This window comes from Leucoraja erinacea, chromosome 11, assembly GCF_028641065.1.
Source record: "Leucoraja erinacea ecotype New England chromosome 11, Leri_hhj_1, whole genome shotgun sequence".
Classification (NCBI taxonomy): domain Eukaryota; kingdom Metazoa; phylum Chordata; class Chondrichthyes; order Rajiformes; family Rajidae; genus Leucoraja; species Leucoraja erinaceus.
Window position 1 is genome coordinate 23044904 of NC_073387.1, and position 26209 is coordinate 23071112.

At 49.8% G+C, this 26209-nt stretch overlaps 1 protein-coding gene across 1 annotated transcript in view; it reads right to left on the minus strand.

Annotated features, from left to right (window-relative positions):
* Nucleotides 1-831: 831 nt before the first annotated feature.
* Nucleotides 832-26209, minus strand: part of LOC129701564 (synaptopodin-2) — a 42817-nt gene continuing 17439 nt past the window's right edge. The window contains exons 2-5 of the mRNA XM_055642820.1: nt 25281-25444; nt 23518-24430; nt 11778-13489; nt 832-4046 (exon numbers count right to left, since the gene is read on the minus strand). Coding sequence (XP_055498795.1) covers nt 3543-4046; nt 11778-13489; nt 23518-23833 — 2532 coding nt within the window. The 5' untranslated portion in view covers nt 23834-24430; nt 25281-25444 and the 3' untranslated portion in view covers nt 832-3542. The remainder of the gene's footprint in view (nt 4047-11777; nt 13490-23517; nt 24431-25280; nt 25445-26209) is intronic.

Genomic DNA, 26209 nt, shown 5'->3' on the forward strand with positions numbered 1-26209 from the left:
CAGCAGTGGTGCAGTGGGTAGAGCTGTTGCCTCACAGCGCCCGAGACCTGGGTTCAATCCTCATCTCAGGTGCTGTCTGTGTGAAGTTTGTATGCTTTCCCTGTGTCCGTGTGGGTTTACCTATCTAAATATTTCCTCAATGTTGTGATAGTACCCTGCCTCGACCACCCCTCTCCGGCAGCTCGTTGCATACACCCACCATCATCTGACTGAAAAAGTTACCCCTCGGGTTTCTATGAAATCTTTCCCCCCTGACCAGGTGCTCTGGTTTCCTCCCATATTTCAAAGATAGCAGGTTTGTAGGTTAATTGGCCCTCTGCAAATTGCCCCCTAGTGTGTAGGGGAGTGGATGAGAAAGTGGGATAACATAGAACTGATTAACGGTTGGCATGGACTCGGTGGGCTGAAAGGCCTGTTTACATGCTGTATCTCTAAACAAAGCTTGCAGATGTAGCCCAGTCCATCACACAGACCAAAGGGAATATCAACTCCATTGTGAATATTGGACTTTGTCTCTGGAACTGATGCGCTACAATGCTGAGAACTATATTTTGCACTCTGTATCTTCCCCTTTGTTTTACATATTGTACTTGATTTGGAGTTGATTGTATCTATGTGTAATATTATCTGATCTGATTGGATAGCGTGCAAAACAAAATCTTTCCCCTGTACCTCAGCACACGTGACAATAATGAACCTAAACCAATGTTTGCTCCAGGTTCCGGCATCTGCATTGCCTCCTCCTGCCTTCAGTTCCATCCGAGAAACTCCCATTTGAAACAAGCGGAGAATAATTGGGAATGACGGAAAGAAATAAAGACCACAATGGGAAATATTCCACATCCGTACATTTTTATATAACAGCATTTCATTTACATATCATTATAATAAAAAAGTTTGCAATCTTTCAGAAATCAGAACCTGCCGCACAGCAAGAAGCGCAGAGAGAGATGATTTGACGGCCTATGTGCTTTGTTGTTGATATCTGACTGCTGAAAGCGGAATTAAGTGTATATTGTCTTGCAAGAGATTAAAAATGGATCTGCTTCAGAATGGGTAGTTGTTGGTTTCTTACCCGTTGGCTAGGAAAGAGAATTTCAAAGGTTCCTTAATTATCAGATGTACAGTGATTTTTTTTTGTCTTCAGATCAGTAAGATTATTGCCACACACGAGTACAATCCCCGGTTAAGCACATAATGCACAGAAACAGCCCACTGAGTCTATATGCAAGAATCGCCAGGTTTGGTAACATTTCCCAGTCCCATATTGGCCACATTGGTCCATTGCAGGCGTCGCCTCCGTGCGGATCATCCCGCAAATCAATGTCCCTCTCCTCGTCCGGCCATCTTCAGCCTTCGTGCCCTGGGGGCACCTCCCGCAACCGACCTTGAGGGAGTGGAAGATAAGACCCCACAGTCCTTCCTACCGTCCCTTGTCCAGTGTCTGCCATCGTCACCGACTCCCTCCACCCTCCTCTCTGGTTCCCGGTCTTCGGGTTGAGCAGGGGCCGGGCTCAGCGGCTTCCCTCTCCCAGTTCCACAGTGGGGGATCCAAGGCTGCTGGTGGGAGACGGCCACGGCTCGTCAGGGCCAAGCTTCTTGCTAAATTCCTTTTCAATTTTCTTTAAAAGTTTGCAATCTTTTCAAACTTCAGTGAGATTTTTAATGATGAGAAATCCGGAAAGAATCTGAAGTTTCTGGCTTAGAAACTTTCTGATTGCATTTCTACAAAAACAACTTCTAGTGAGGCAGTGGGTCGAGTTGCTGCCTCACACAGCGCCAAAGACGCGGGTTAGATTCTGACCACGGGCGCTGACGGTGTGCAGATTATGGATTACAGCATCCATAATCCCCATCGCTCCCATTCTCCCTTTCCAATTTCCCTCTTGCCCATTCCTTCTCACGCCATCAGTTACCCTTTGGTTTTGCTGGCAATTGGCAAGTTACAGTGGTCCTTCCCGCAAGTCTTTGGGGGTGTGGGAAAACCCACACGGCCATGGGGGTGACGTGCAAACTGCACAAACAAGCACACGCTCTCTCAGTGCCGGAGGTCAGGACCAAACCTGGAGTCTCTGGCGCTGTGAGGCAGTATCTCTACCCGCTGTGCCAGCGACCTCTGTCCACATTTGCCTGGGGACTGGCGTGCATCCAATGTCACCATTCATTTGCCACGCACACTTTGAAGTTTGTGGAATAAATTGGTGCGTTACAAGCAAAGTCTGAGCAGAATTAGGCTATTCGGCCCTTCAAGTCTACACCGCCATTCACTCATGGCTGATCTATCTATTCCTCTCAACCCCATTCTCCTGCCTTCTCCCCATAACCCCTGACACCCATACTAATGAAGGATCCGTCAATCTTAACTTTAAAAATACCCAATGACTCGGCCTGCACTGCCCTCTGTGGCAATGAATTCCACAGATTCACCACCTTCTGGCTAAAGAAATTCCTCCTCATCTCCTTTCTGAAGGTACGTCCTTTTATTCTGAGGCTGTGGCCTCTGGTCCTAGACTCTCCCACTAATGTGAACATCCTATCCACATCCACTCTATCCAGGCCTTTCACTATTCGATAAGTTTCCATGTGGTCCCCCCTCATCCTTCTAAACTCCAGCGAGTACAGGCCCAGAGCAGTCAAACGCTGGACATATGAATTGTGTGTTTGCTTCCAGTAAGCAGGTAAGATGAACGCGGCCAGCTGATGTCCGTTCCCCAGTGTCATGTTCATAAGTGATAGGGACAGAATTAGGCCATTCAGCCCATTAAGTCCACTCCGCCATTCAATCATGGCTGATCTATCTTTCCCTGCTAACCCCACTCTCCTGCCTTCTCCCCATAACATCTGACACCCCAGAATCTATCTATCTCTGCCTCAAAAATACTCATTGACGACCTCCACAGCCGTCTGTGGCAATGAATTCCACAGATTCACCACTGTCTGATGTCGGGATGAGTCACCAACTATGGTCCTTCTGGTGAAGTCACTCCTACGGCGCTGGTGGGAGGGATATCCCGGGATTCAGGATGACGAGACGCGTCCAAGTCAGGACGGAGCACAGGATGTGGAGTAGCAGCAAGTAGAACCACTGCCTCATGGCGCCAGAGACCCAGGTTCGATCCTGACCTCGGGTGCTATCACTGTCTGTGTGGAGTTTGCACATTCTCTCTGCAACCGCGTGGGTTTCCTCCGGGCGCTCTGGCTTCCTCCCATGTCCCAAAGATGTGCCCGTGCTGGTTTGTAGGTTAATTTGGCCCTTTGTAAAAGTTGCCCCCTAGTGTGTAGGCAGTGGATGAGCAAGTGGGATAACGTAGAATTAGTGTGAGCAGGTCGGCACAGACAGGGTGAGCTGGATCTGGCAATCGAAAGCTTCAAAGATAAAAAGTGTTCGATTTCTGAAGGCTTCTCGCTGCAGACTCCGTTCCTTCCTCCACAGATGCTGCCCGACCTGCCGGGTGTCTGCAGCCTGGCGGGTCTTGGTGATGGATGCCAGTCTGCGGCCTCTCGCTGCCCGCTGCACCTCCCGCTGGCGGTGGAGAGGGGAGTCATTGCTCGCTGGTCCTGCGTCTGTTCGCGCACCAGCCCCTGGGGCAGAAGTTGTGGTAGCTGGGAGACCGGGCTCCGGAATCGTCCGAGCCCAGGGAGAACTCCGAGTCGGTCAGCGATCTGCGGTACAACCTCAGCGGCGATCGGACGTACGCGGCCGGAGGGGAGACTCCCGGGGAGAGAGGGGAGAAGGGGGAGAGGCAGTCACTCCGGGGGCTGAGGGGGGACGGCGGCTCTCCGGGAACGCCGGGAGAAGAGGCGCTGGCGTCGGAGAGCTTCTTGCGACGAGCCGCGATCACCACGTTCTTGGCCAGGAGATCCTTCAGCCGGCGGCCCCCCGTCACCTCCGGCCCCCCCGGCGAGAACGAGGGGGTGACTGGGCTTGGGGGGGACCGGGGACTTGTCACTGCCTCCCTCTGGATGGTGTCCATGTAGGTCCTGGGGCCACTGGTTCTACGTTCCAGGGTGGTCTTCCACGGGGGAGTCACAGGAGATGTCCACCCCTGGTTTATTACAAAAATAAATGCCGTCAATTATTTACAATAATCATATTTACAACACATGCAATACCAATGCACCCACCTCCGTGATACAAAATTAGCAAATACTCTTAATACTAAATATTAAATAACTATGTTACAATCCTGATCCAGGATACAGTTAACCCCTCGTGGTACCCAGCGGTCCCGGAACCCTCCACGCTGCCCGCGGGCGTAACCCCGGAATAGGGACAGGCATTCGGCACGGGCAGAGCCCTCTTCCGCCAGGCGGCGTGACCCACGAATGGCCAGGCCCAGGAGCAACCCAACCAGGACATCCTCTGCTCTAACCTCTCCCCTACGCACAGGGTGCCCAAAGATGAGGATGGTGGGAGTGAAGTGCAGCCAGGAGGCAAGGAGCGGCCCCTTCAAATACTCAAACAGGGGCTGCAACCTCACGCACCCCATGTCGGCATGTAACACACACTCTTCCAGCCTGCAGAAGTGGCAGGTGAAAGGAATTCATTGGATTGGACTTCTCCATTACCCTGATGGTGAAGATGGCCGTCAAAAATTGCAGCAGGATCATTTGGTTGGCCAGGTGGGCTGAGGAATGGTTGATGGAATTTAATACAGAGAAATGTGAGGTGTTGCATTTTGGAAAATCTAACATGGGTATGATCTACACTGTGAACGGCAGGGCTCTGGCGAGGGTTGCAGAGCAGTGAGATCCAGGTGTGCAGGTACATAAGTCCTGGGAAACAGTTAGATGGGGTGGTCAAAAAGGCTTTTGGCACATTGGCCATCAGTCAGAGCATCGAGTAGAGACATTGGGAGGTCATATTGCAGTTGTAGAGGACATTGGTGAGGCTGCCATTGTGTTCAGTTTGGGTCACCATGTTACAGGAACGATGTTGTCAAGCAGGTAAAGGCGCAGAGAAGATTTACGAGGATGTTGCTAGGACTCGAGGGCCTGATCTTTAGGGAGAGGTTGAGCAGGCTAGGACTCTCTTCGTTGGAGAGTAGGAAGGTGAGGGGTGATCTTATGGAGGTGAACAGAATCATAAGAGGAACAGATCGGGTGGGCACACACAGTCACTTGCCCAGAGTTGGGGAATCGAGAACCGGAGAACATAGGTTTAAGGTGAGGGAGGGTAAGATTCAACAGAAACCTGAGAGGTGGCTTTTTCCACACAAAGGGTGGTAGGTGTACGGAACGAGCTGCTGGAGGAGGTAGATGAGGCAGGTACTATCGGAACGATTAAGAAACATATGCACACGTACATGGATAGGAAAGGTTTAGAGGGATATGGACCAAATACGGGCACATGAGACCAGTGTAGATGGGACATGTTGGTCGGCGTGGGCAAGTTGGACTGAAGGGCCTGTTTCCACAGTGTATGACTCTATAATGGAATGCTATTTATTGTCATTCAAACCTAGGTTTGAACGAAATTACATTTACTACAGTTTTTCACATTACAATTTGTTCTATAACATAGAACACTGAACAGAATGAAAGGAAAAAGTAGGTGTAGAAGGGAACATCTAAGATGTGTAGGAAGGAACTGCAGATGTTGGCTTAGTCCAAAGAAAGAAACAAAGTGCTGGAGTAACTCGGCGGGTCAGGCAGCATCTCCACAGAACATGGATAGCCGACATTTCAGATCGGAACCCTTCTTCAGACAGAATAATAGGATGAATGGTCAGTCTTTTACCCAGAGTAGGGGAAACAAGAACCAGAGGAAATAAGTTTAAGATACAAGGAGAAATATTTAATAGGAACCTGAGGGACAAATTGTTCCACACAGAGGATGGTGGGTATATGGAACGAGCAGCCAGAGGAGGCAGGAGTAATAACACTTAAAAGATAATTGCACGTACATGGATAGAAGAGGTTGAGATAAATAGTGTAGATAATAGACAATAGGTGCAGGAGTAGGCCATTCGGCCCTTCGAGCCAGCACCGCCATTTAATGTGATGTAATGTAATGGCTGATTATCCCCAATCAGTACCCCGTTCCTGCCTTCTCCCCATATCCCCTGACTCCGCTATTTTTAAGAGCCCTATCTAGCTCTCTCTTAAAAACGTCCAGAGAACCTGCCTCCACCGCCCTCTGAGGCAGAGAATTCCACATTCACAACTCTGTGGGGCATATTGGTTGGCATGGGCAAGTTGGGCTGAAGGGCCTGTTTCTGTGTTGTATGAATCAGTGACTCTTTAGCCCAAAATGTCTATGCTGAACATGATGCTGAGTTGAACTCCACTGCTTGCCCATAATCCATATCCCTATTTTCCCTGCATACCCATGCGCCTATATGAAAAGATCATGCAAACTGCACTATCGTCTCTGCCTCCACCACCATCCCCGGCAGCGCATTCCAGGCACCCACCACTCTGTGTAAAAACCACCTGACCACACATCTCCTTCAAACTTTGCCCCTCCTACCTGAAAGCTCCGCTCGCTAGTCTTTTGTTCATTTCCACCATGGGAAAAAGGTGGCACAGTGGTAGAGTTGCTGCCTCACAGTGCTGATCTTGACTACGGGTACTGTCTGCATGGTTCCCTCTGTGACCACATGGGGTTTTCTCCGGTTGCTCCAGTTTCCTCCCACATCCCAAAGACGCACGTGTTTGTAGGTTAATTGGCTTCTATAAATTGCCCTAGTGTGCAGCGTAGAACCCGTGTATGGGGATTCACACACAGTAACTTAGCGGGTCAGGCAGCATCTCTGGAGGAAAGGAACAGGTGACAAGTATATGTTGATCGCATGGTTAGCATGGACTCCGGTGGGCCGAAGGGCCTGTTTCCACGCTGTATCTCAAAACTAAGCGAAACATAACTGAAACACTCCATGCCAAGCAACATTTCATCCCCACCACTCCAACACAACCCTGTCCTTGTGGTGACCACAGCACACAATTGCTGTGCTTGTTTCTGCTCTTCAGTTACACCGAGAGTTACACTGGAAGGTTCTGACCTTTCTGTAGCTCCCGACCAGAGGCAATGTCCAGCCTTGGAGGGCAGTGTCCTGCCTTGGAGGGCAATGCCCAGCCTTGGAGGGCAGTGTCCTGCCTTGGAGGGCAATGTCCAGCCTTGGAGGGCAGTGTCCAGCCTTGGAGGGCAATGTCCAGCCTTGGAGGGCAGTGTCCGGCCTTGGAGGGCAATGTCCAGCCTTGGAGGGCAATGCCCAGCCTTGGAGCAATGTCCAGCCTTGGAGGGCAGTGTCCAGCCTTGGAGGGCAATGTCCAGCCTTGGAGGGCAGTGTCCGGCCTTGGAAGGCAGTGTCAAGCCTTGTTCTGCAAGCTCAAGCGTTCAAAAGGACCTTAGACTTTAGAGATACAGCGTGGAAACAGGCTCTTTGCCCCACCGAGTCCGCGCCGACCAGCGATCACCCCGTACACTAGCATTATCCCACACACTAAGATTATTTAATTTTTTCCGAAGCCAATTAACCTACAAACCTTCACGGATTTGGGATGGGGAGGGAAACCAGAGCCCCTGGAGAAAACCAACACGGTTACAGAACGTGCAAACTCTGTACAGACAGCACCCGTAGTCAGGATGGAACCCAGGTCACTGGCGCTGTGAGGCAGCCACTCCACCGCTGCGCCACCGTGCCACATCTGGATGCCTCCCTCAGACAGCGCCCTTTAATTATATTCAATTCAGTTCATTATTATTGTCATGTCTACTGAGGTACAGTAAGAAAAGCTTTTGTTGTGAGCAACCCATTCAGAGAAAAGACTACACATGATTGTACAAAGTGTACAAATAGTTAGAACATTTTCTGTGGCCTGACCTCCCATCTACCTCACTGGCGGCTCTCAAATTATCTGTAATTAGACATTACTGGACTTAATTTTGCACTAAACATTATTCCCTTTATCCTGTATCTGTACACTGTGGACGGCTTGATTGTAATCATGTTGTAGTCTTTTTGCTGATTGGATAGCACTCACCAAAAATTGTACCTCGGTACATGTGACACCAATATAAACTGAACCATCATTACAGTCTGATAAAGTCCAATTAAAGATAGTTCAAAGATTTCCAAAGAGATATATGGGAGGACAGATGGGAGGCTCACCTGAAGAAAGACTGGATAGACTCGGCTTGTACTCGCTAGAATTTAGAAGATTGAGGGGGGAGATCTTATAGAAACTTACAAAATTCTTAAGGGGTTGGACAGGCCAGATGCAGGAAGATTGTTCCCGATGTTGGGGAAGTCCAGAAAAAGGTGTCACAGTTTAAGGATAAGGGGGGAATCTTTTAGGACCAAGATGAGAAAAACATTTTTTCACACAGAGAGTGGTGAATCTCTGGAATTCTCTGCCACAGAAGGTAGTTGAGGCCAGTTCATTGGCTATATTTAAGAGGGAGTTAGATGTGGCCCTTGTGGTTAAAGGGATCAGGGGGTATGGAGAGAAGGCAGGTACGGGATACTGAGTTGGATGATCAACCATGATCATATTGAATGGAGGTGCAGGCTCGAAGGGCAGAATGGCCTACTCCTGCACCTATTTTCTATGTTTCTATGTGAGGACTACTCTCTAGTTGGTGATAGGATGGTTCAGTTGCCTGATAACACACTTCTTTCAGGTCTCTCCTCAACCTCTGGCATTCCAGAGAAAACAAACCAAGTCTGTCCAGCCTCTCGCTGTAGCTGAACCAGGCAGCATTCTGGTAAACCTCCTCCACACCCACCTGCAAAGCCTCCACATCCTTCCTGTAGTGGGGCGACCAGAACTGCACGCAATACTCCAAATACGGCCTGACCAAACCGTGCATCATGACTTCCTGACTCTTATACTCAATGCCCCAACCAATGCCCCAGCCACTTTCATTTCACTGCACATCTCGTATATGTATGTGACAAATAAACTTGACTTGACTTGACTTGAAGGCAAGCATATCGTACGCCTTCTTTACCAATCTATCTACTTGTGTTGCCACTTAGAGAGCTCGGGACTTGGATCCCAAGATCCCTCTGTACATCAATGCTGTTAGGGTCATGGCTTTGATTGTATACTTTCCCCATACATTTGACTTCCCAAAGTGCAACACTTCGCACACTTGCTCGGATTAAACTCCATCTGCCATTTCTCTGCTCATTTCTGTAGCTGATCTATATCCCACGCTACACTTTGACAGCCTTCCTCACAGTCCACGACCCCAGTAATCTTGGTAGCATCTGTAAACTTACTAACCAACCCGTCTACTGTAGACATACCGCGCGGGGAAACAGGCCCTTCCACAGCGGGAGGCCAAATCACTGGGTGGATTTAAGAGAGAGTTAGATAGAGCTCTAGGGGCTAGTGGAATTAAGGGATATGGGGAGAAGGCAGGCACGGGTTATTGAAATGGGAGGATCAGTAATGATCACAATGAATGGCGGTGCTGGATCGAAGGGCCGAAGGGCCTCCTCCTGCACCTATTTTCTATGACACAGACACACCTCTCCCCCCCCCCCCCCCCCTCGGGGTCAGAATCGAACCCTGGCTGTGCCTCTTCCCACTGCGCCAATAATGATAGAAACCTGAGGGCCAACTTGTTCTCACAGAGAGTGATGGATGTATGGAATGAGCTGCCAGAGGAGATAGTTGTGGGAGGTATCATATCTACATTTAAAAGACGTTTGGACAGATACATGGACAGGAAAGGTTTGGAGGAGGGACATGAGCCAAATGCGAGCAAGTGGGACTCGTGCATCTTGGTAGGCAAGGACAAGTTGGGCCGATATATCTGAGGGAGAGGGGAAAGAGAGAGAAAAAGAGAAAGAGAGAGAGAGGAAATTGAAAGGAATAGCTTTATTAAAGTGCAGAATACAATCCGGCTGAAGTACAGTAGAATATTTCAGATTACAGAACAGAAGTAGTAAATCACAATTCATTGCGAGAGGTTTAATAAATTACAGATAGAGTAAAAGAGCAAGAATCAACAATTTGAGTGTAGTAACATGCCCAGATTCAGTCAGTCAAACAGAAACATATTTATCTGTGTCATAAAGATAAGGATGTTGGGGAGAGGATTTTGCTACCAGTGGGGAGATAAGGCCCATGAGTTTTGGTTGCATTCAAAGATACAGCTTGGAAACAGGCCCTTCGGCCCACAGCGTCATACTTTCCCACTTGCTCATGCACTCCCCTCGCACTAGGGGCAATTTACAGAGGGCCAATTAACCTACAAACCCCACATGCCTTGGGACGTGGGTGGAAACCAGAGCACCTGATCAGAGGGGGAAGATTTAATAGAAACCCAAGGGGCAACATTTTCACTCCGAGGGTGGTGGGTGTATGGAACGAGCTGCTGGAGGGGGTAGTTGAGGCAGGTACTATCACAACATTGAAGAAACATTTAGATAGGTACAAGGATAGGATAGGTTTAGACGGATATGGGTCAAATGTAGGCAGGTGCGACTAATGCAGATGGGGCAAGGTGGCCGGCGTGGGCAAGTTGGGCTGGAGGGCCTGTTTCCACACTGTATTACGCTGTGACTCAATTACACCTGGAGGAAACCCAGGCGGTCACAGGGAGAATATGCAAACTCTACACACACACAGATAGCACACGAGGTCGAGATCGAACCGGGTCTCTGGCTCTGTGAGGCAGTGGTTCCAAAGAGCCTAATGAGGCAGATATGACTCTGTCACCCACATTAAAGGGCATGGAGATAGTTCGGGATTCAAGAAACGCATAAAGTGCTGGAGGAACTCAGCGGATCTGGCAGCATCTGTGGAGGAAATAAACAGGCGACATTTCAAACTGACCCGAAATGTCGCCTGTCCATTCCCTCCACAGATGCTGCCTGACCTGCTGAGTTCCTCCAGCACTTTGTCTTCGGCTCAAGATTCCAGCAACTGCAGTTCCTTGAATTCCACAAACCTCTTTTGCCAGTTTAAATCAGGAAACGCAAGGAACTGCAGATGCTGGAATCTTGAGCAAAAGACAGAGTGCTGGAGGAACTCAGCGGCTCAGTGAGCAGGTCAACAGAACAAAGAGATGGAGACACAAGTAACTGCAGAAACTGGTTAACAAAAATAGACACAAAGTGCTGGAGTAACTCAACGCGTCAGGCAGCATCTCTGGTGAAGAGGGAGAGGTGACGTTTCCGATAGAGCTCAATAACCCTTTGATGTTCTTTGGAGAAATCGGACTCAGGAGGCCATTTGGCCCATCTTGTCTGACCTGGTCCGAACTAAATCCCACTTTCCATCATGAGAATCACAGCTCTTTAGATATTTAAGTTTTCTTAAAAATATTTGGGGGTTCTGCTTGTTTTAACTTCTCAGGCAGCGGATTTGTGACCCTGAGCTTAAAGTATTTACTGCAATGCCCCTTCAATGCTGCTATCAACGACTCAGAATCCCTGCCCTGGGGGTGAGTGAGAGCATGGGGGAGTGCGTGTGTACATCATGGAGAGGAGTGGGTGACGGGGCTGAGGGGAGTGAGAGAAAGGGGCGGGCGCAGGGTGTAGGAGGAGAGGGGGGGAAAGGGGAAGAGAGGTAGGGGAGGGGAGGGGCATGGTAGCAGAGGGGCAGCTATGTCGGGAGAGGAGTATGTCGGGAGAGGAGGAGTAAGCATACAGAGATTGCGAGATTATGGAGTGGTCCTCACGTGAATGGGCCTGGGATTCGAGGTGAGGCCTCGGGGCCTGCATGTTGCTGGAGAGGACAGGCACATGTTCCCCACACGCCACAACACGCACGCACATGCGTGACGTTCACAGAAATTCCCCGCGCGGCCTCCACACCTGGGCCTCGAGTCCGGCTCTCCTCGCCGAGAAGCTGGGCCTGGGGGCGGCCGTTCCTCCGCGCCCAACTCCGGCAGTGGGCGAGTCGGCGCCTCGAGTCGTCTCCGCAGCAACACCGTTGATCCTGGGCCCGGGCGGCCTGGCAGCGGTAGGGGGAGGGGGAGCCGAGCCGCGCCCAGTGGGAGAGGCTCCGGTGGGCGGCAATAGCACCAGGGAGGTCGAGCTGATCTGCCGGCGGACTAGGCCTGGAGCCTCAGCCTTGCCGTTATAGGTCCCGCCCGGGATTAGGACTGGAGCCTCAGCCTTGCTGCTGTAGGACCCGCCCCGGACTAGGCCTGGAGCCTCACCCTTGCCGTTATAGGTCCCGCCCGGGATTAGGACTGGAGACTCGGCCTTGTTGCTGTAGGACCCACCCCGGACTAGGACTGGAGACTCGGCCTTGTTGCTGTAGGACCCACCCCGGACTAGGACTGGAGCCTCGGCCTTGTTGCTGTAGGACCTGCCTGGGACTAGGCTTGGAGCCTCGGCCTTGCCGTTATATGACCCGCTACGGACTAGGCCTGGAGCCTCGGCCTTGTTGTTATAGGACCTGCCCCGTACAAGGCCTGGAGCCTCAACTTTACTGCTGTAGGCTGTACTTTGGACTAGGCCCGAAGCCCCGGCCTTGCCGTTGAAGGCCCTGCCTCGTACTAGGCCTGGAGCCTCGGTTTTGTTGTTGAATGCTCCACCCCGGACTAAGCCTGGAGCCTCATCCTTGCCATTGTAGGACCTGCCCCGGAGCAGGACTAGACTGTTACTGCACTTCCAACTGGGCGGCAGCGAGGCAGTGGGCGAGGGGGGCCTAGGAGCTGGGCCCTCGATGGTGAAGCGCTCCATGCGAGTCTGGCGCCGGGCGAACAGCTCGGCCCCTTTGCCCCGTACCTCGGACAGACCTGGTGAGCCCCCGGGCCTGCGTAGAGGCGGCGGCGCCCCCCTCAGCTCTCGAGGCCTCAGGCACGAGGCCCAGGCTGGCGCCGGCCGTTCCTCGCCAGCAGGGGGTCCGGGAGCCGGGGCCTTGGGCTGACCTAGCATGCAGGCCTCGGCCCCCAGGCCCAGCTCGTCGCCCGGACCCTGCCCTGGCCCGCCCCCGCCTCCACCTCCACCTGCGGCCTTGCGCTGCCCATCAGCTCCGTGCACCAGAGACAGCAGCTCGGGATTGGGCTCCAGCCTGGGCCGCTCGTGGAAGGTGAACATGGGTTTCCGGCTGGCGTTGCGGAGTCTCGAATGCTCCAGGATGCCTGTCTTGGCCGACCAAGGCTGCAGGGCCCCCCTCGGGCCCTCGGTCGCCCCTCGGGCCTCCCTCGGCAGCTCCAAATAGGCCTCGGCGTGGGCAGTTAGGCTGGGCCCCTTCACTTCCTCAGCCTGAGGCCTAGCCGCCACCACCACCACCACCTCCTCTTCCTTCTCCTTCTCCATGCTGGCTGCCTGCTGCTCGAAGTAGGGCACGCTGGTCTCCTCGGGGCTTAGACATCCCTCGGGCTCCCTGCCCCCTCCATCCGGGCCCGCTGGTTCACCGAGCGCAAACTGGTTGACCCGCTTCTTACGCCGGTTGAAGAGGAGGACGCCCTTGGAGTTGGCGCTGGGCGGCGTCGTCAGCTGTGTGGCGATCTGCCCGCTCTGGACCGTTGGCCCCACAACCTCCTGCTCGCTTCCTCCCCAGTTGCCGTGGAGACCTGAAGGAAGGATGGAAGGAAGGTGGCGTTAGTGATCAGGTCCGGCTGGTTAAAACAACACCGAGAGGCGGCACGATAGCGCAGCTGCAGAGTTGCCTCACAGCGCCAGAGACCCAGGTTTGATCCTGACCATGGGTTTTCTCCGGGTGCTCCGGTTTCCTCCAACCCTCCAAAGACGTGCAGGTTTGTATGTGATCCATATCCCTCTTTAACCACGTGCCCATCCAAAGTCTCTTAAACGCCACTATCGTATACGTCTCCTCCAACACCCCTGGAGGCGTGTTCCAGGCCCCCACCACCTCCGTTTAAAAAACATTTGCCCCACACATCTCCTTTAAACATTCCCCCTCACACATTAAACTATGCCCTCTAGTCTTAGACATTCCATCCTGGGACAAAAGGTTCAGACTGTCTACCCTATCTATGCTTCACATAACTTTCTATACATCTATCAGGTCTCACCTCAACCACCAATGCTTTAGAGAAACGGGTCCAAGTCTGTCCAACCTCTCCCTGTAGCTGAACCCTCAAATCTAGGCAACATTCTGGTAAACCTCCTCTGCACCCTCTCTCAAGCCTCCACTTCCTTCCTGCAATGAGGTGACCAGAACTACATGCAATACTCCAAATGTGGCCCAACCAACGTCCCATAGCCTTCAGACATCAAGACTTCCCGATTCTTATAGTCAATGCCCTGACCAATACCATAAGCTTAGAACGCAAAGTGCTGGAGTAACTCAGTGGGTCAGGCAGCATCTCTGGAGAACACGGATAGATGCTATTTTTGGTTGGGACCCTTCTTCACTATATGCCATCTTTACCCCCTCGCTATTTGTTTGGTTTACTCTCAATTTAGAGCTACAGCATGGAAACAGACTCTTTCGCCCACCGAGTCCATGCCGACCATCGATCACCCGTTCACACTAGTTCTATGTTATCCCACTTTCTCATCCACTCCCTACACACTAGGAGCAATCTACAGAGGCCCAATTAACCGACAAACCCATAAGTCTTTGGGATATGTGGGGAAACTGGAGCACCCGGAGGAAACCCACGAGGTCACAGGGAGAACATGCAAACTCCCACAAATACGGCACTTGAGGACAGGATCGAACCCGGGTCTCTGGCGCTGTTAGGCAGCAGCTTTACCAGCTACCTACTTTGAGTTTAGTTTATTGTCACGTGTACTGAGGTACAGTGAAAAGCCTTTTGTTGCATGCTATCCAGTCAGCGAAAAGACTATACATGATCACAATCAAGCCATTCACAGTGTACGGATACAGGATAAAGGGAATAACGTTTAGTGCAAGATAAATTCCAGTAAATTCCTATTAAAGGTAGTCCGAGGGTCTCCAATGAGGTAGATGGTAGATAGACACACAAATGCTTGAGTAACTCAGCGGGACAGGCAGTATCTCTGGAGAGAAGGAATGGGTGACGTTTCGAGTCAAGACCCTTGGGAGGTCAAGACCGCTCTCTAGTTGTTGATAGGATGATTCAGTTACCCGATAACAGCTGGGAAGAAACTGTCCCTGAATCTGAATTATTTTGGTGGCCTTGCCGAGGCAGCGTGAAGTGTAGATGGAGTCAATGGAAGGGAGGTTGGTTTGTGCAATGGTCTGGGCTGCGTCCACAATTCATCATCACAATTTGTTGTGGTCTTGGATGGAGCTGTTCCCAAACCATGCTGTGATGCATTCCAATAAAATGCTTTCTACGGCACATCTGTGGAAGTTGGTGAGGGTTGTTGGGGACATGCCGAGTTATTGCAGGGATTTATGGACTTGTTCACTGCGTGTGAATTGGCTGCCAGCTGCTCTCAATTACACGCCGGACAGGCGCTACATGAATGCATATTTCCTTCCGCAGTTGGCTGGTGTGCTGTTAACGGGAGATGGCGCCACATGTGCAAGCTATAAGAGTTTGCTTCAGTATATCTGTCCCACAGAATGAAATGGCACAGAACATATTGACGCCCATAGTCTGTCAACAGACGACTCTAGCATCAACATTCGGGTCCGGCGGAGAAGAGAGTTTAGGATTCGTCTCCTTTCCCGTTACTCCGGGAAATTACACGACCGCAGGGAAAATTAGCAGGGAAACGCAATACACTAATTAATGACATTTCAAAACCAAGTCAGTTTACTGAAAACAAAACCTTCCGAATTAACCCGTTAAACTATTATATTTAATCGGACAACATTAATCACGTTTTTTAAATATATTGCAGTTATAATTTCGGTTACTGCAAACTTTTATCATGAAAAATGAACCTTTTTAAAAAGTTTGAAACTTTACCAGTGCCAAGTTTATGAATCGACGGTTTACTTCCGTAAGGTTTTTATTTGATTGTATTTGGTGCAAACAGCAAAATGCATAAATGCAGGATTCGTTACTGAGCCCCATGCTCGAAATATTTGTCGTTTCTTACCTTGCTTCCCCTCCGAGCCCAGATCAAACGGTAACGTTGCCCTCTGCTTTTTTGCAATATAATTTCCAACTCTGTCCCGCCCTTTTTTATTCTTGCCAGCGTGCTATTAGATAGTCAGTAACAAATGCATGTGTCTGTCAAACTAACTTTAACTTTCTGTGGAGTGCAATGAAATCGCCAGAGCGGATTAAATGGCACAGAATCGGAGCGGCTGCATCCATTTCCAAACAGGCTGCAGACAGCTTGGATATTCCCCCTCATGGGTCATAGCGCCCGCCCTCCACACTCCCCCTCTTAAAGACACTGCGGTTGCTGGAATCTTGAGCAAAACACAAAGTGCAAGAGGATACATTAAGGTACACAAGAGTTACACCAGCACTTTGTGTCCTTTTGTGTAAAGCAGCATCTGCAGTTCCTTGTTTATAGGCACAAAGTGCTGGAGTAACTCAGTGGGTCAGGCAGCATCTCTGGAGAGAAGGAATACGTGACGTTTTGGGACCAGACCCTTCTTCAGACTGAGAGTCAGGGGAGAGGGAAACTAGAGGTATTGAAAAGGAGCAGCGGAGAGCAGGAGGAATCTTTAGAGGGGGAGCAGCGAGAGAGGATCATACAGAACTCCCGTCAGAGAGAGAACTTCTTCAATGTTGGCATACCTTGAGAGATTTCACAGTGGAGCAGCTAAAATGTGCTGGAAGGAACTGCAGATACTGGTTTACACTGAAGATAGACTGAAAATGCTGGAGTAACTCAGCGGTCAGGTCTCACCTATTCCTTTTCTTCAGAGATGCTGCCTGACCCGCTGAATTACTGTAGCATTTTAGAAGGCTGCGGAGGTCAGGTCCATTTTTAAGGCAGATACTGATAGATTTGTGATTAGGAAGAGTGTCAGGGGTTATGGGGAGAAGGCAGGAGAATGGAGTTGAGAGGGAAAGATAGATCAGCCATGATTGAAAGGCAGTGTTGACTTGATGGGCTGAAGGGCCTAATTCTGGGGAGAAGGCAGGCACGGGTTATTGATAGGATACGATCAGCCATAATCACAATGAATGGCAGTGCTAGCTCAAAGGGCCGAATGGCTTCCTGCTGCACCTATTTTCTGTTTCTATGCTCCTATCACATGAAGATGAATTTACTTGCAGTTCCTTGTATCTACATGGAACCAGTAGGATTGGGTGATCAATGGTCGGTGCGGACTTGGTGGGCCGAAGGGCCATGCTGTTTGCCTAAAACTAAACCGTACAGAGATAGGGTGAATGCATATAGTAATTTACCCAGGGTACGGGAATGAAGGCCGGAGAACACAGGTTTAAGGTGAAGGGGGCAGTTTTGGTTACCCTGCTATAGGAAGGATGATATGAAGGCAGAAATAAAGGATGCAGAGAAGATTTAGGAGGATTTGCCAAGACCCGAGGGCCTGAGGAGATGGGAGGGTGGGACGAGGGTGCATGGATCAGTTGGACCGAAGGGCCTGTTTCCACACTGTTTGACTCCTCTCTCCCATCAGTCAAAAGAAATCTAGTGTGAAAATACACGCCACCAGATTCAGGGACAGTTTCTTCCCCGCTGTTATCAGGCAACTGAATCATCCTATCACAACCAGAGAGCAGTGCTGAACTACTATCTACCTCTTTGGTGACCCTCGGACTATCCTTGATCAGACTTTGCTGGCTTTACCTTGCACTAAACGTTATTCCCTTATCATGTATCTACACACTGTAAATGGATCGATCGTAATCATGTATTGTCTTTCTGCTGACTGGTTAGCACGCAACAAAAGCTTTTTACACATGGTACACTTGATACACATGAGAATAAACTAAACTAAACTAATCTATGTGTTGATGACTCAAAAAATACGCAGATAAATAATCCATGGATTTGTGGAGAGGTCGTAGAATCCCACAGAGTTCTTGATTCCCCAACTCTGGGCACGTGACTCTGTGTGCCTACCCGATCTGTTCCTCTTATGATTTTGTACACCTCTATAAGATCACCTCATTCGACTGCGTTCCAACGAAGAGAGTCCTAGCCTGCTCAACCTCTCCCTATAACTCAGGTCCTCGATTCCTAGCAACATCCTTGTAAATCTTCTCTGCACCTTTCCCTGCTTGTCAACGTCGTTCCTGTAACCTGGTGACCAAAACTGAGCACAATGCAGCTTTACCAATGTCTTCTACAACTGCAATATGATCTCCCAATTCCCTACACTGTGCGTCTCCCCGATCTATTCCTCTCATGATTTTGTACCCATCTATAAGATGCTGATAGAGAACATGGTGTTATAAAAGGTATGGTCGGTGCAGCTAATTTAAGACACCCACCCTCATGTTTCAGTCAGAGAGAACCAGCAGTGGCAAGCAACGAGAAATGTTCCACAACCAGCTGGCAGATTCATCTAAGAGGTGAGTGCTGGAGGATTTGGGAAAATAAATATTCAAAGGCCCAAATGTCTCAACACAATGAGGGGAATAGATACGGTGAACGCGCAACGTCTTTTACCCAGAGTAAAGGAATTAACATCCAGAGGACATCGGTTTAGGTGACAACAATCTAGGAAATTCCAGGGGAATATGCTAAAAGACAGTCAGCAAAATATCAACTATTTAAACCAGCATACTATGTGCTGTGTATCTAAAGCACGAATTAAAGCAAGTTAAATAGCACATGCCTCGTGGATAGCCACAAGATAAGTGAATTCCTGTGTTTTATTTTTAGTTTAAATTTGAGGAACATTGGAACAAGAAATACCAGCACAGTGGCACAGCGGTTAGAGCCGTTGCCTCACAGCACCTGAGACCTGGATTCAATCCTAACATTGGGTGCTGCCTGTATGGAGTTTTCACGTTCTCCATGTGACTGCGTGGGATTCTTCCGGGTGCTCCGGTTTCCTCCCACACTCCAAAGCGTGCGGGTTTGTAGGTTAATTGGCTTCTGTAAATTGCCTCTAGCGTCCAGGGAGTGGACGAGAAAGTGGGATAACATAGAACTAGTGAGAACGGGCGATCGATGGTTGGCGTGGACTCGGTGGGCCGAAGGGCCTGTTTCCTTGCTGGAAATCAATATTGTGCAATATTGCCTGACCTGCTGAGTTACTCCAGCACTTTGTGTTTTGCTTTAGGTAAACTCACCAAGACCTAAAGATTGGGACGCTGCCGTGGGTGGTGGTGGAGGCAGATACAAGAACGTTATTTAAGGGGCTTTTAGATCAGCACATGGATATGCAGGGAATGGCGGGATATGGGCAGAGGAGGTCAGTGTAACTTGGCATCGTGCTCGACATGGACATTGTGGGGCTGTTCTACGTGCTAAAAGCCCAGAACAGTTAAAAACAGCTTTCTATGCATCACTTGAGCGGAAGTGCTGGAGTAACTCAGCCGTTCAGGCAGCATCTGCGCAGGAAATGGACCGACGATGAATTGGGTCAGTCTGACGAAACGTCACATGTCCATTCCCTCCACAGATGCCTGACCCGCGGAGTTTCTCTAGCACTTAGTGTTTCTTTTGCAGTTATGAAATTATCAAGTCACATGGCCCTTTGGCCTAACTTGCCCACAACGACCAACATGTCCCATCTACGCTCATCCCACCTGCCTGCGTTTGGCTCCTGTAAACGTGTCCACTCCTTGTACCTGTCCAAACGTTTCTTAAACATTGCAATAGTGCCCTCCTCAACTACCTCCTCCGGCAGCTCGTTCCGTACACCCACCACCCTTTGTATAAAAAAGCTATTTCTCAGGTTCCTATTAAATCTTTTCCTCCCTCACTTTAAACCTATGTCCTCTGGTTCTCAATATCCATACCCTGGAAATCTGATGTATGATTTTATACACCTTTATAAGATCATCCCTCATCCTCCTGCGCTCCAAGGAATAGAATCCTAGCCTGCTCAACCTCTCCCTGTAGCTCAGACCCTCGAGTCCTGGCAACATCCTCGTAAATCTTCTCTGCACCCTTTCCAACATCTTATAACATGGTGTGCAAAACTGAACACAATAAATGTGGCCTCACAAATTCTTATCTAACTGCAGCATGACCTCTCAACTATACTTAAGACTCTGACTGATGAAGGCCAATGTGCCAAAAATCCTTTTTGACCACCCTATCTACCTGAGACGCCATTTTCAGGGAAGGATGTACCTGCACTGCTAGATCCCTCTGCTCTATAACACTATCTACCTGTGATGCCACTTTCAGGGAACTATGTACCACCCTCTTAGATCGCCCTGCTCCACAAAACTCCCCCGAGCCCTACCATTTGCTGTATAGGGCCTGCCCATGTTAGACTGTAAGATTCCACTGTAAATCAATCAATCATTCGATCCATCTATCCATCAATCCATCAATAAAGGTAGTTCGACCACATTTCCTCCAGGGCAATTTGGGATGGGCGATGAATGCTGCCTTTGTCAATGATGCCTTGATCTTGTGAAGAAATATCAAAGTAACTTTCTGGCTGCATGTGTAATTATAGGACCTGCAATATTGATAGGTATTTGTCGGTGTGCAGAGTGAAGCAGCACCCGAGGTCAGGATGGAACCTGGGTCTCTGCCGCTGTGAGGCAGCAACTCTACCGTTGCACGGCTGTGAGGCAGCAACTCTACCGTTGCACCACTGTGAGGCAGCAACTCTACCGTTGCACCACTGTGAGGCAGCAACTCTACCGTTGCACCACTGTGAGGCAGCAACTCTACCGTTGCACCACTGTGAGGCAGCAACTCTACCGTTGCACCACTGTGAGGCAGCAACTCTAACGTTGCACCACTGTGAGGCAGCAACTCTACCGTTGCACCACTGTGAGGCAGCAACTCTACTGTTGCACCACTGTGAGGCAGCAACTCTACCGTTGCACCACTGTGAGGCAGCAACTCTACTGTTGCACCACTGTGAGGCAGCAACTCTACCGTTGCACCACTGTGAGGCAGCAACTCTACCATTGCACCACTGTGAGGCAGCAACTCTACCGTTGCACCACTGTGAGGCAGCAACTCTACCGTTGCACCACTGTGCCGCCCTAACGCTATATTCTGCACTCTGGTATTTTTCGCTTTGCACGACTTGCTGTACCAGCGTGTGGTTTGATTGTACTCGTGTACGGTATGGTTTGACTGGACAGCACACAAACAGACTTTTTCCACTGTATCTTGGTAGCCGTGACAATAATAAAACAATAACAGTAACATCCTCTCCCTTTTCTCTAATCTCTTGCAGTTCAAAGACCAACCTGGCAACCTTTGCTCGGGAGGCAACACATCACACCCATTGCAGGTCCTTTAAAACTAACAGAGTTTGAAAAAGAGTCCCAACCCGAAACGTCACCTGTCCATGTTCTCCCGAGATGCTGCCTGACCCGCTCAGTTACTCCAGCACTTTGCAGTTTTCTTTTGTTTGCTAAAGAATCGGGCAGCACAGTGGCGCAGTGGTAGATCCACCACCTCACAGTGCCGGAGACCCGGGTTCGACCCTGACAGCGGGCGCTGTCTGTGTGGAGTTTGCATGTCTTCCCTGGGACTGCGTGGGTTTTCTCTGGGTGCTCTGGCTTCCTCCCACATTCCAAAGACATGTAGGTTTGTGGGTTAATTGGCTTCTGCAAAATTGTCCCTGGTGTATAACATAGTGCTACTGTACGGGGTGATCGCTGGTCGGCATGGAGTCCGTGGGCCTAAAGGCTTGATTCCATGCTGGATCTCCAAAGTTTAAAGTACAGTCTAAATAAACATCTAGCTTTAAGCTAATATACAGCCCACAGACTTCTGGATAGGCAGAACATTGACTCAAGATGTTGGTGTAACTCAGCGGGTCAGGCAGCATCTCTGGAGAAAAGGAATCAGCGAAGTGTTGAGACTCTTCTTCAGACTGAGAGTCAGGGGAGAGGAAAACTGGAGGTACAGAACAAATCAGGGCCAGCACCGTTGACCCAGGAAAGGTAGAGTCCACAATGGTCCATTGTTGGCTGTGGAAGAGGTGATAACGAAGGGATATGAACAGTGAAACTAGCAGGACCATTGGGGTGGGGGAGGGACGGAGAGAGAGGGAATGCAGGAAATATGAGGTTCGGTTCCTCCAGTTTGTGTGTGGCCTCACTCTGACAGTGGAGGAGGTCCAGGACAGAACGGTCAGTGTGGGAATGGGAATGGGGAGTCAAAGTGTTTGGCATTCGGAAGATAGCACATGGATAGGCAGGGAATGGAGAGACATGGATCACGCTGATCAGGCAGATAAGAGTTGGTCTTGGCATCACGTTAGGCACAGACATTGTGGGCCAAAGGGCCAGCTCTTGTGCTGTAATGTTCATAGTCCTATATTCTAGGTTCTAACTACCCCAGATCTATCAAACTGAAAGATTATTTACCAACTTTTGTATTAAATTCCCTCACAATAAATTATAATATTAGTTTCCCTAATTACATGCTAAGATACTCACATACTATCTTTGAAGAAAGCGCAGAAGAGGTTTAATGTGGTTTAGATGGACACAAAGTGCTGGAATAATTCAGCAGGTCAGTCACTATCTCTGGAGAACATGGATAGGTTACGTTTCGGGTCAGGACCCTTTAATGTAGTATAGTTTAGTTTAGAGATACAGCAGGAAAACAGGCCCTTCGGCCCACCGAGTCGGCGACAGCCATTGATCACCCGTTCACACTAGTTCTATGTTATTCCACTTTTGCATCCATTCCCTACACACTAGAGGGGTTAAATTTACAGAGGGCTGATTAACCTACAAACCCCCACGTCGCTGGGATGTGGGAGGGAAGTGGAGCATCCAGAGGAACCCTACCACCCCTCTCACAATGCGGCGCTCCCTTAATACTGTGCCGCGCCCCCCCTCTACAGTGCGCACTCCCTCAGTATATTATCTGAATGGTGGCTGATTAGGAAAAGGGGAGATGCAACGAGACCTGGGTGTCAAGGTACACCAGTCATTGAAAGTAGGCATGCAGGTGCAGCAGGCAGTGAAGAAAGCGAATGGTATGAAGAAAGACTGGATAGACTCGGCTTGTACTCGCTAGAATTTAGAAGATTGAGGGGGGATCTTATAGAAACTTACAAAATTCTTAAGGGGTTGGACAGGCTAGATGCAGGAAGATTGTTCCCGATGTTGGGGAAGTCCAGGACAAGGGGTCACAGCTTAAGGATAAGTGGGAAATCTTTTAGGACCGAGATGAGAAAAACATTTTTCACACAGAGAGTGATGAATCTGTGGAATTCTCTGCCACAGACGGTAGTTGAGGCCAGTTCATTGGCTATATTTAAGAGGGAGTTAGATGTGGCCCTTGTGGCTAAAGGTATCAGGGGGTATGGAGAGAAGGCAGGTACGGGATACTGAGTTGGATGATCAGCCATGATCATATTGAATGGCTGTGCAGGCTCGAAGGGCCGAATGGCCTACTCCTGCACCTATTTTCTATGTTTCTATGTTTAGTACTGCCCCTTCCACACTACCTCCACTGTGTTTGTAAGCCTGCGCTAATTTCCAGACACACTGCTGTGGGATTTTTATTGCTAACAGCGCAGTATCTAATCGTTGAGGTTTTATTGACAAGACATAGTTTCTAAAGGTCACTAGGTGGGAGGAATCGAGATAACCATCCTTACTTGCTGGAGTTTGATGTGGAGTTTCGCTGTTGGTGGACCTCTCCCCTTCACCGCACTCTGGGAGTTTGTCGATGGGGTCCATGCCTTCGTCCAGGGAGCCGACCTCCTCGCAGGCCGTAGGAGCTGGTCCAGAGACCCCGGAGATGTTGAGTGAGAGACACAGCCTTTCCACGTCCACACCCACCACTCCGCCCTTTCGCCCGCCTGCCTCCTCCCACATGCCTGGTGGGGAGGGAGCAGTCCCTCCTACAGGCCATCCGGACTTTGGCTCCTGTGTGATGTAACTGCACGGACGCACATCTGCCTCGAACTGCATCTGGCCGGTCGGTGTCTCCACCTGCAGGAGGTGGCAGGATGTCCAACCCACTTCAACGGTGATTGAACCTTGTGTGGCTGGTTGTGGAACAACCTTCAACAGGTATCAAGTCCAGCCGCAAGATGTCCACAAGATGGAGATAGAAACAAGGGCTCCTCCCAGTTCAACGCTGCTTGGTTTGTCTGGGAAGAATCTTCAACAGATGTCGAGTCCAACTGCAAGGTGTCCAAAAGATGGAGATAGAAGCACAGTGTCCTCCTAGTTCAACGTTTCTTAGCTTGTTGATGAACAACTTTCAGCAGGTATCCAACAGCAAGATGTCCACAAGATGGAGATAGAAGCAAGATGTCCTCCTAGTTTAACATTGCTTGGCTGGTGCGTGGCTTCTAAAAGAACAACCTTCAACAAGTATCAAGTCCTCGTGTTGAGTGTTGCAAACCTCGTGTCTTTTATCGCAGGTACACAGGGCTCCGTCCGACCTGCCTCCTGGTTCGGGCGATGTGTTAAGGTGAGGGCAAGCGGTCCTCAGCGTGGAACGATCTGACTTCTGGCATCTGGCAACGGGGGCCCACACCTTTGAGGGTCTTCAGAGGCAAACTGTAGGTGAGGGGGGATAACAGAGTGGGTTAGTGGAGAGAGAAACAACTTCATTGCATGTGTTAATGATGTGGTAGACACAAGGAACGGCATATTCTGGTTTACAAAAAAGACACAAAGTGTTGGAGTAACTCAGTAGGTAAGACAGCATCTGTGGAGAACAGGGAAAGATGACATTTTAGGTCAGCACCCTTCTTCAGAACATGTTTGTTGTGTTTCTGTGTATGTGTGTATATGTCAGTACTTGTATTTGTACATATGTGAACGAGTGTAGGAGTGAGTGTATGTGTATTTGCACTACTATGCATTGTGAGTGGACAGCCATGTATGTGTGTTTGCGGGTGTACAACATATGTTTGTGTATGTGCACATATGATTATGTGTGTTCAAGTGTGTGCGCATGTGTGTATGTGTGTGTAGAACTGTGAGTGTATGTGTGAGAGACAGTGAAAGAGAGAAAATGCGTGCGTGTGTGTATATGGTGTGTGTGTGCGTGTGTGTGTATGTGTGTGTGTGTGTGTGTGTGTATATATGTGTGTGTGTGTGTGTGTGTGTGTGTGTGTGTGTGTGTGTGTGTGTGTGCGCGTGTGTGTGTGTGTGTGTGTGTGTGTGTGCGCGTGTGTGTGTGCGTGTGTGTGTGCGTTTGTGTGTGCATGTGTGTGTGTGGGTGTGTGTGTGCATGTGTGTGCGCGTGCGTGCGTGCGTGTGCGTGCGTGCGTGTGCGTGTGTCTGTCTCTAAGCCCTTGTCCTAGCCGCAGGGTCTCTGTTACTCCCCGTGACACCGCTGTCCCATCAGAGAGCCCGGCAGTCACAGTGGCCCCAGCTGCCGGCAACGGTTGCCCAGACCTACCGTAGAGAGCTGAGCCGGGGGGTGATACTCTGCCTGTGCTGGTACTGCCCTCAGCGCCTCCCCATGGTCGGGAGCAGGGGTGCTGGCAGCGGTGGTGAGAACAAAGAGAAGAATCCTCACATCCTCCCCGTCCCGGCACGCACTTCTGTTTCCCGACCGACCACCTGAAAGAGAAGAGAAAGACAAGAGAACGTTTAACGTAGGATGGGCATTTGATGGCTCTGGGCCTGTACTCAATGGAGTTTATAATGAGGGGACACCTCATTGAAACTTACCGAATAGTGAGGAGCCTGGATAAAGTGGATGTGGAGAGGATGCTTCTACTAGTGGGAGAGTCTAGGACCAGAGGGCACAGCCTCGGAATAAAAGGACGTATCTTTCGAAAGGAGATAAGGAAGAATTTCTGTAGCCAGGGGGTGGTGAATCTGTGGAATTCAATGCCACAAATGGCTGTGGAGGCCAAATCATTGGGTATTTTTAAAGTGAGGAATGACAGATACTTGATTAGTAAGGGTGTCAAAGGTTATGAGGAGAGGGCAGGAGAATGGGGTTGAGAGGGAAAGATGGATCAGCCAATGATCGAATGGCAGAGTAGACTCGATGGTTCTGCTGTTACGTCTATAATCTTATGATTCCTGGCAACATCCACTCTTTCCAGCTTAATGGCATCCTTCCTGCAGCAGGTTGAACAAAACTGAATGCAATACTCCAAATATTTGTCCAGCTTCTAACAGACGGGGACTTTATGGACAAATCCCAGAGGTTGTCCTGCACGTTTAGAGCCGGCTTCTGCCGTGTGCATCTCGTTGATCCAATTATTCAGCGGCTTACATGCCTGTGCTAATTAGACATTCAGCAGAGATCAGCCATGATTCAGGCGTCTGAGGGACTGATTTAGTTCCAGCTGATGACAGGGGCTGTTTTCATTT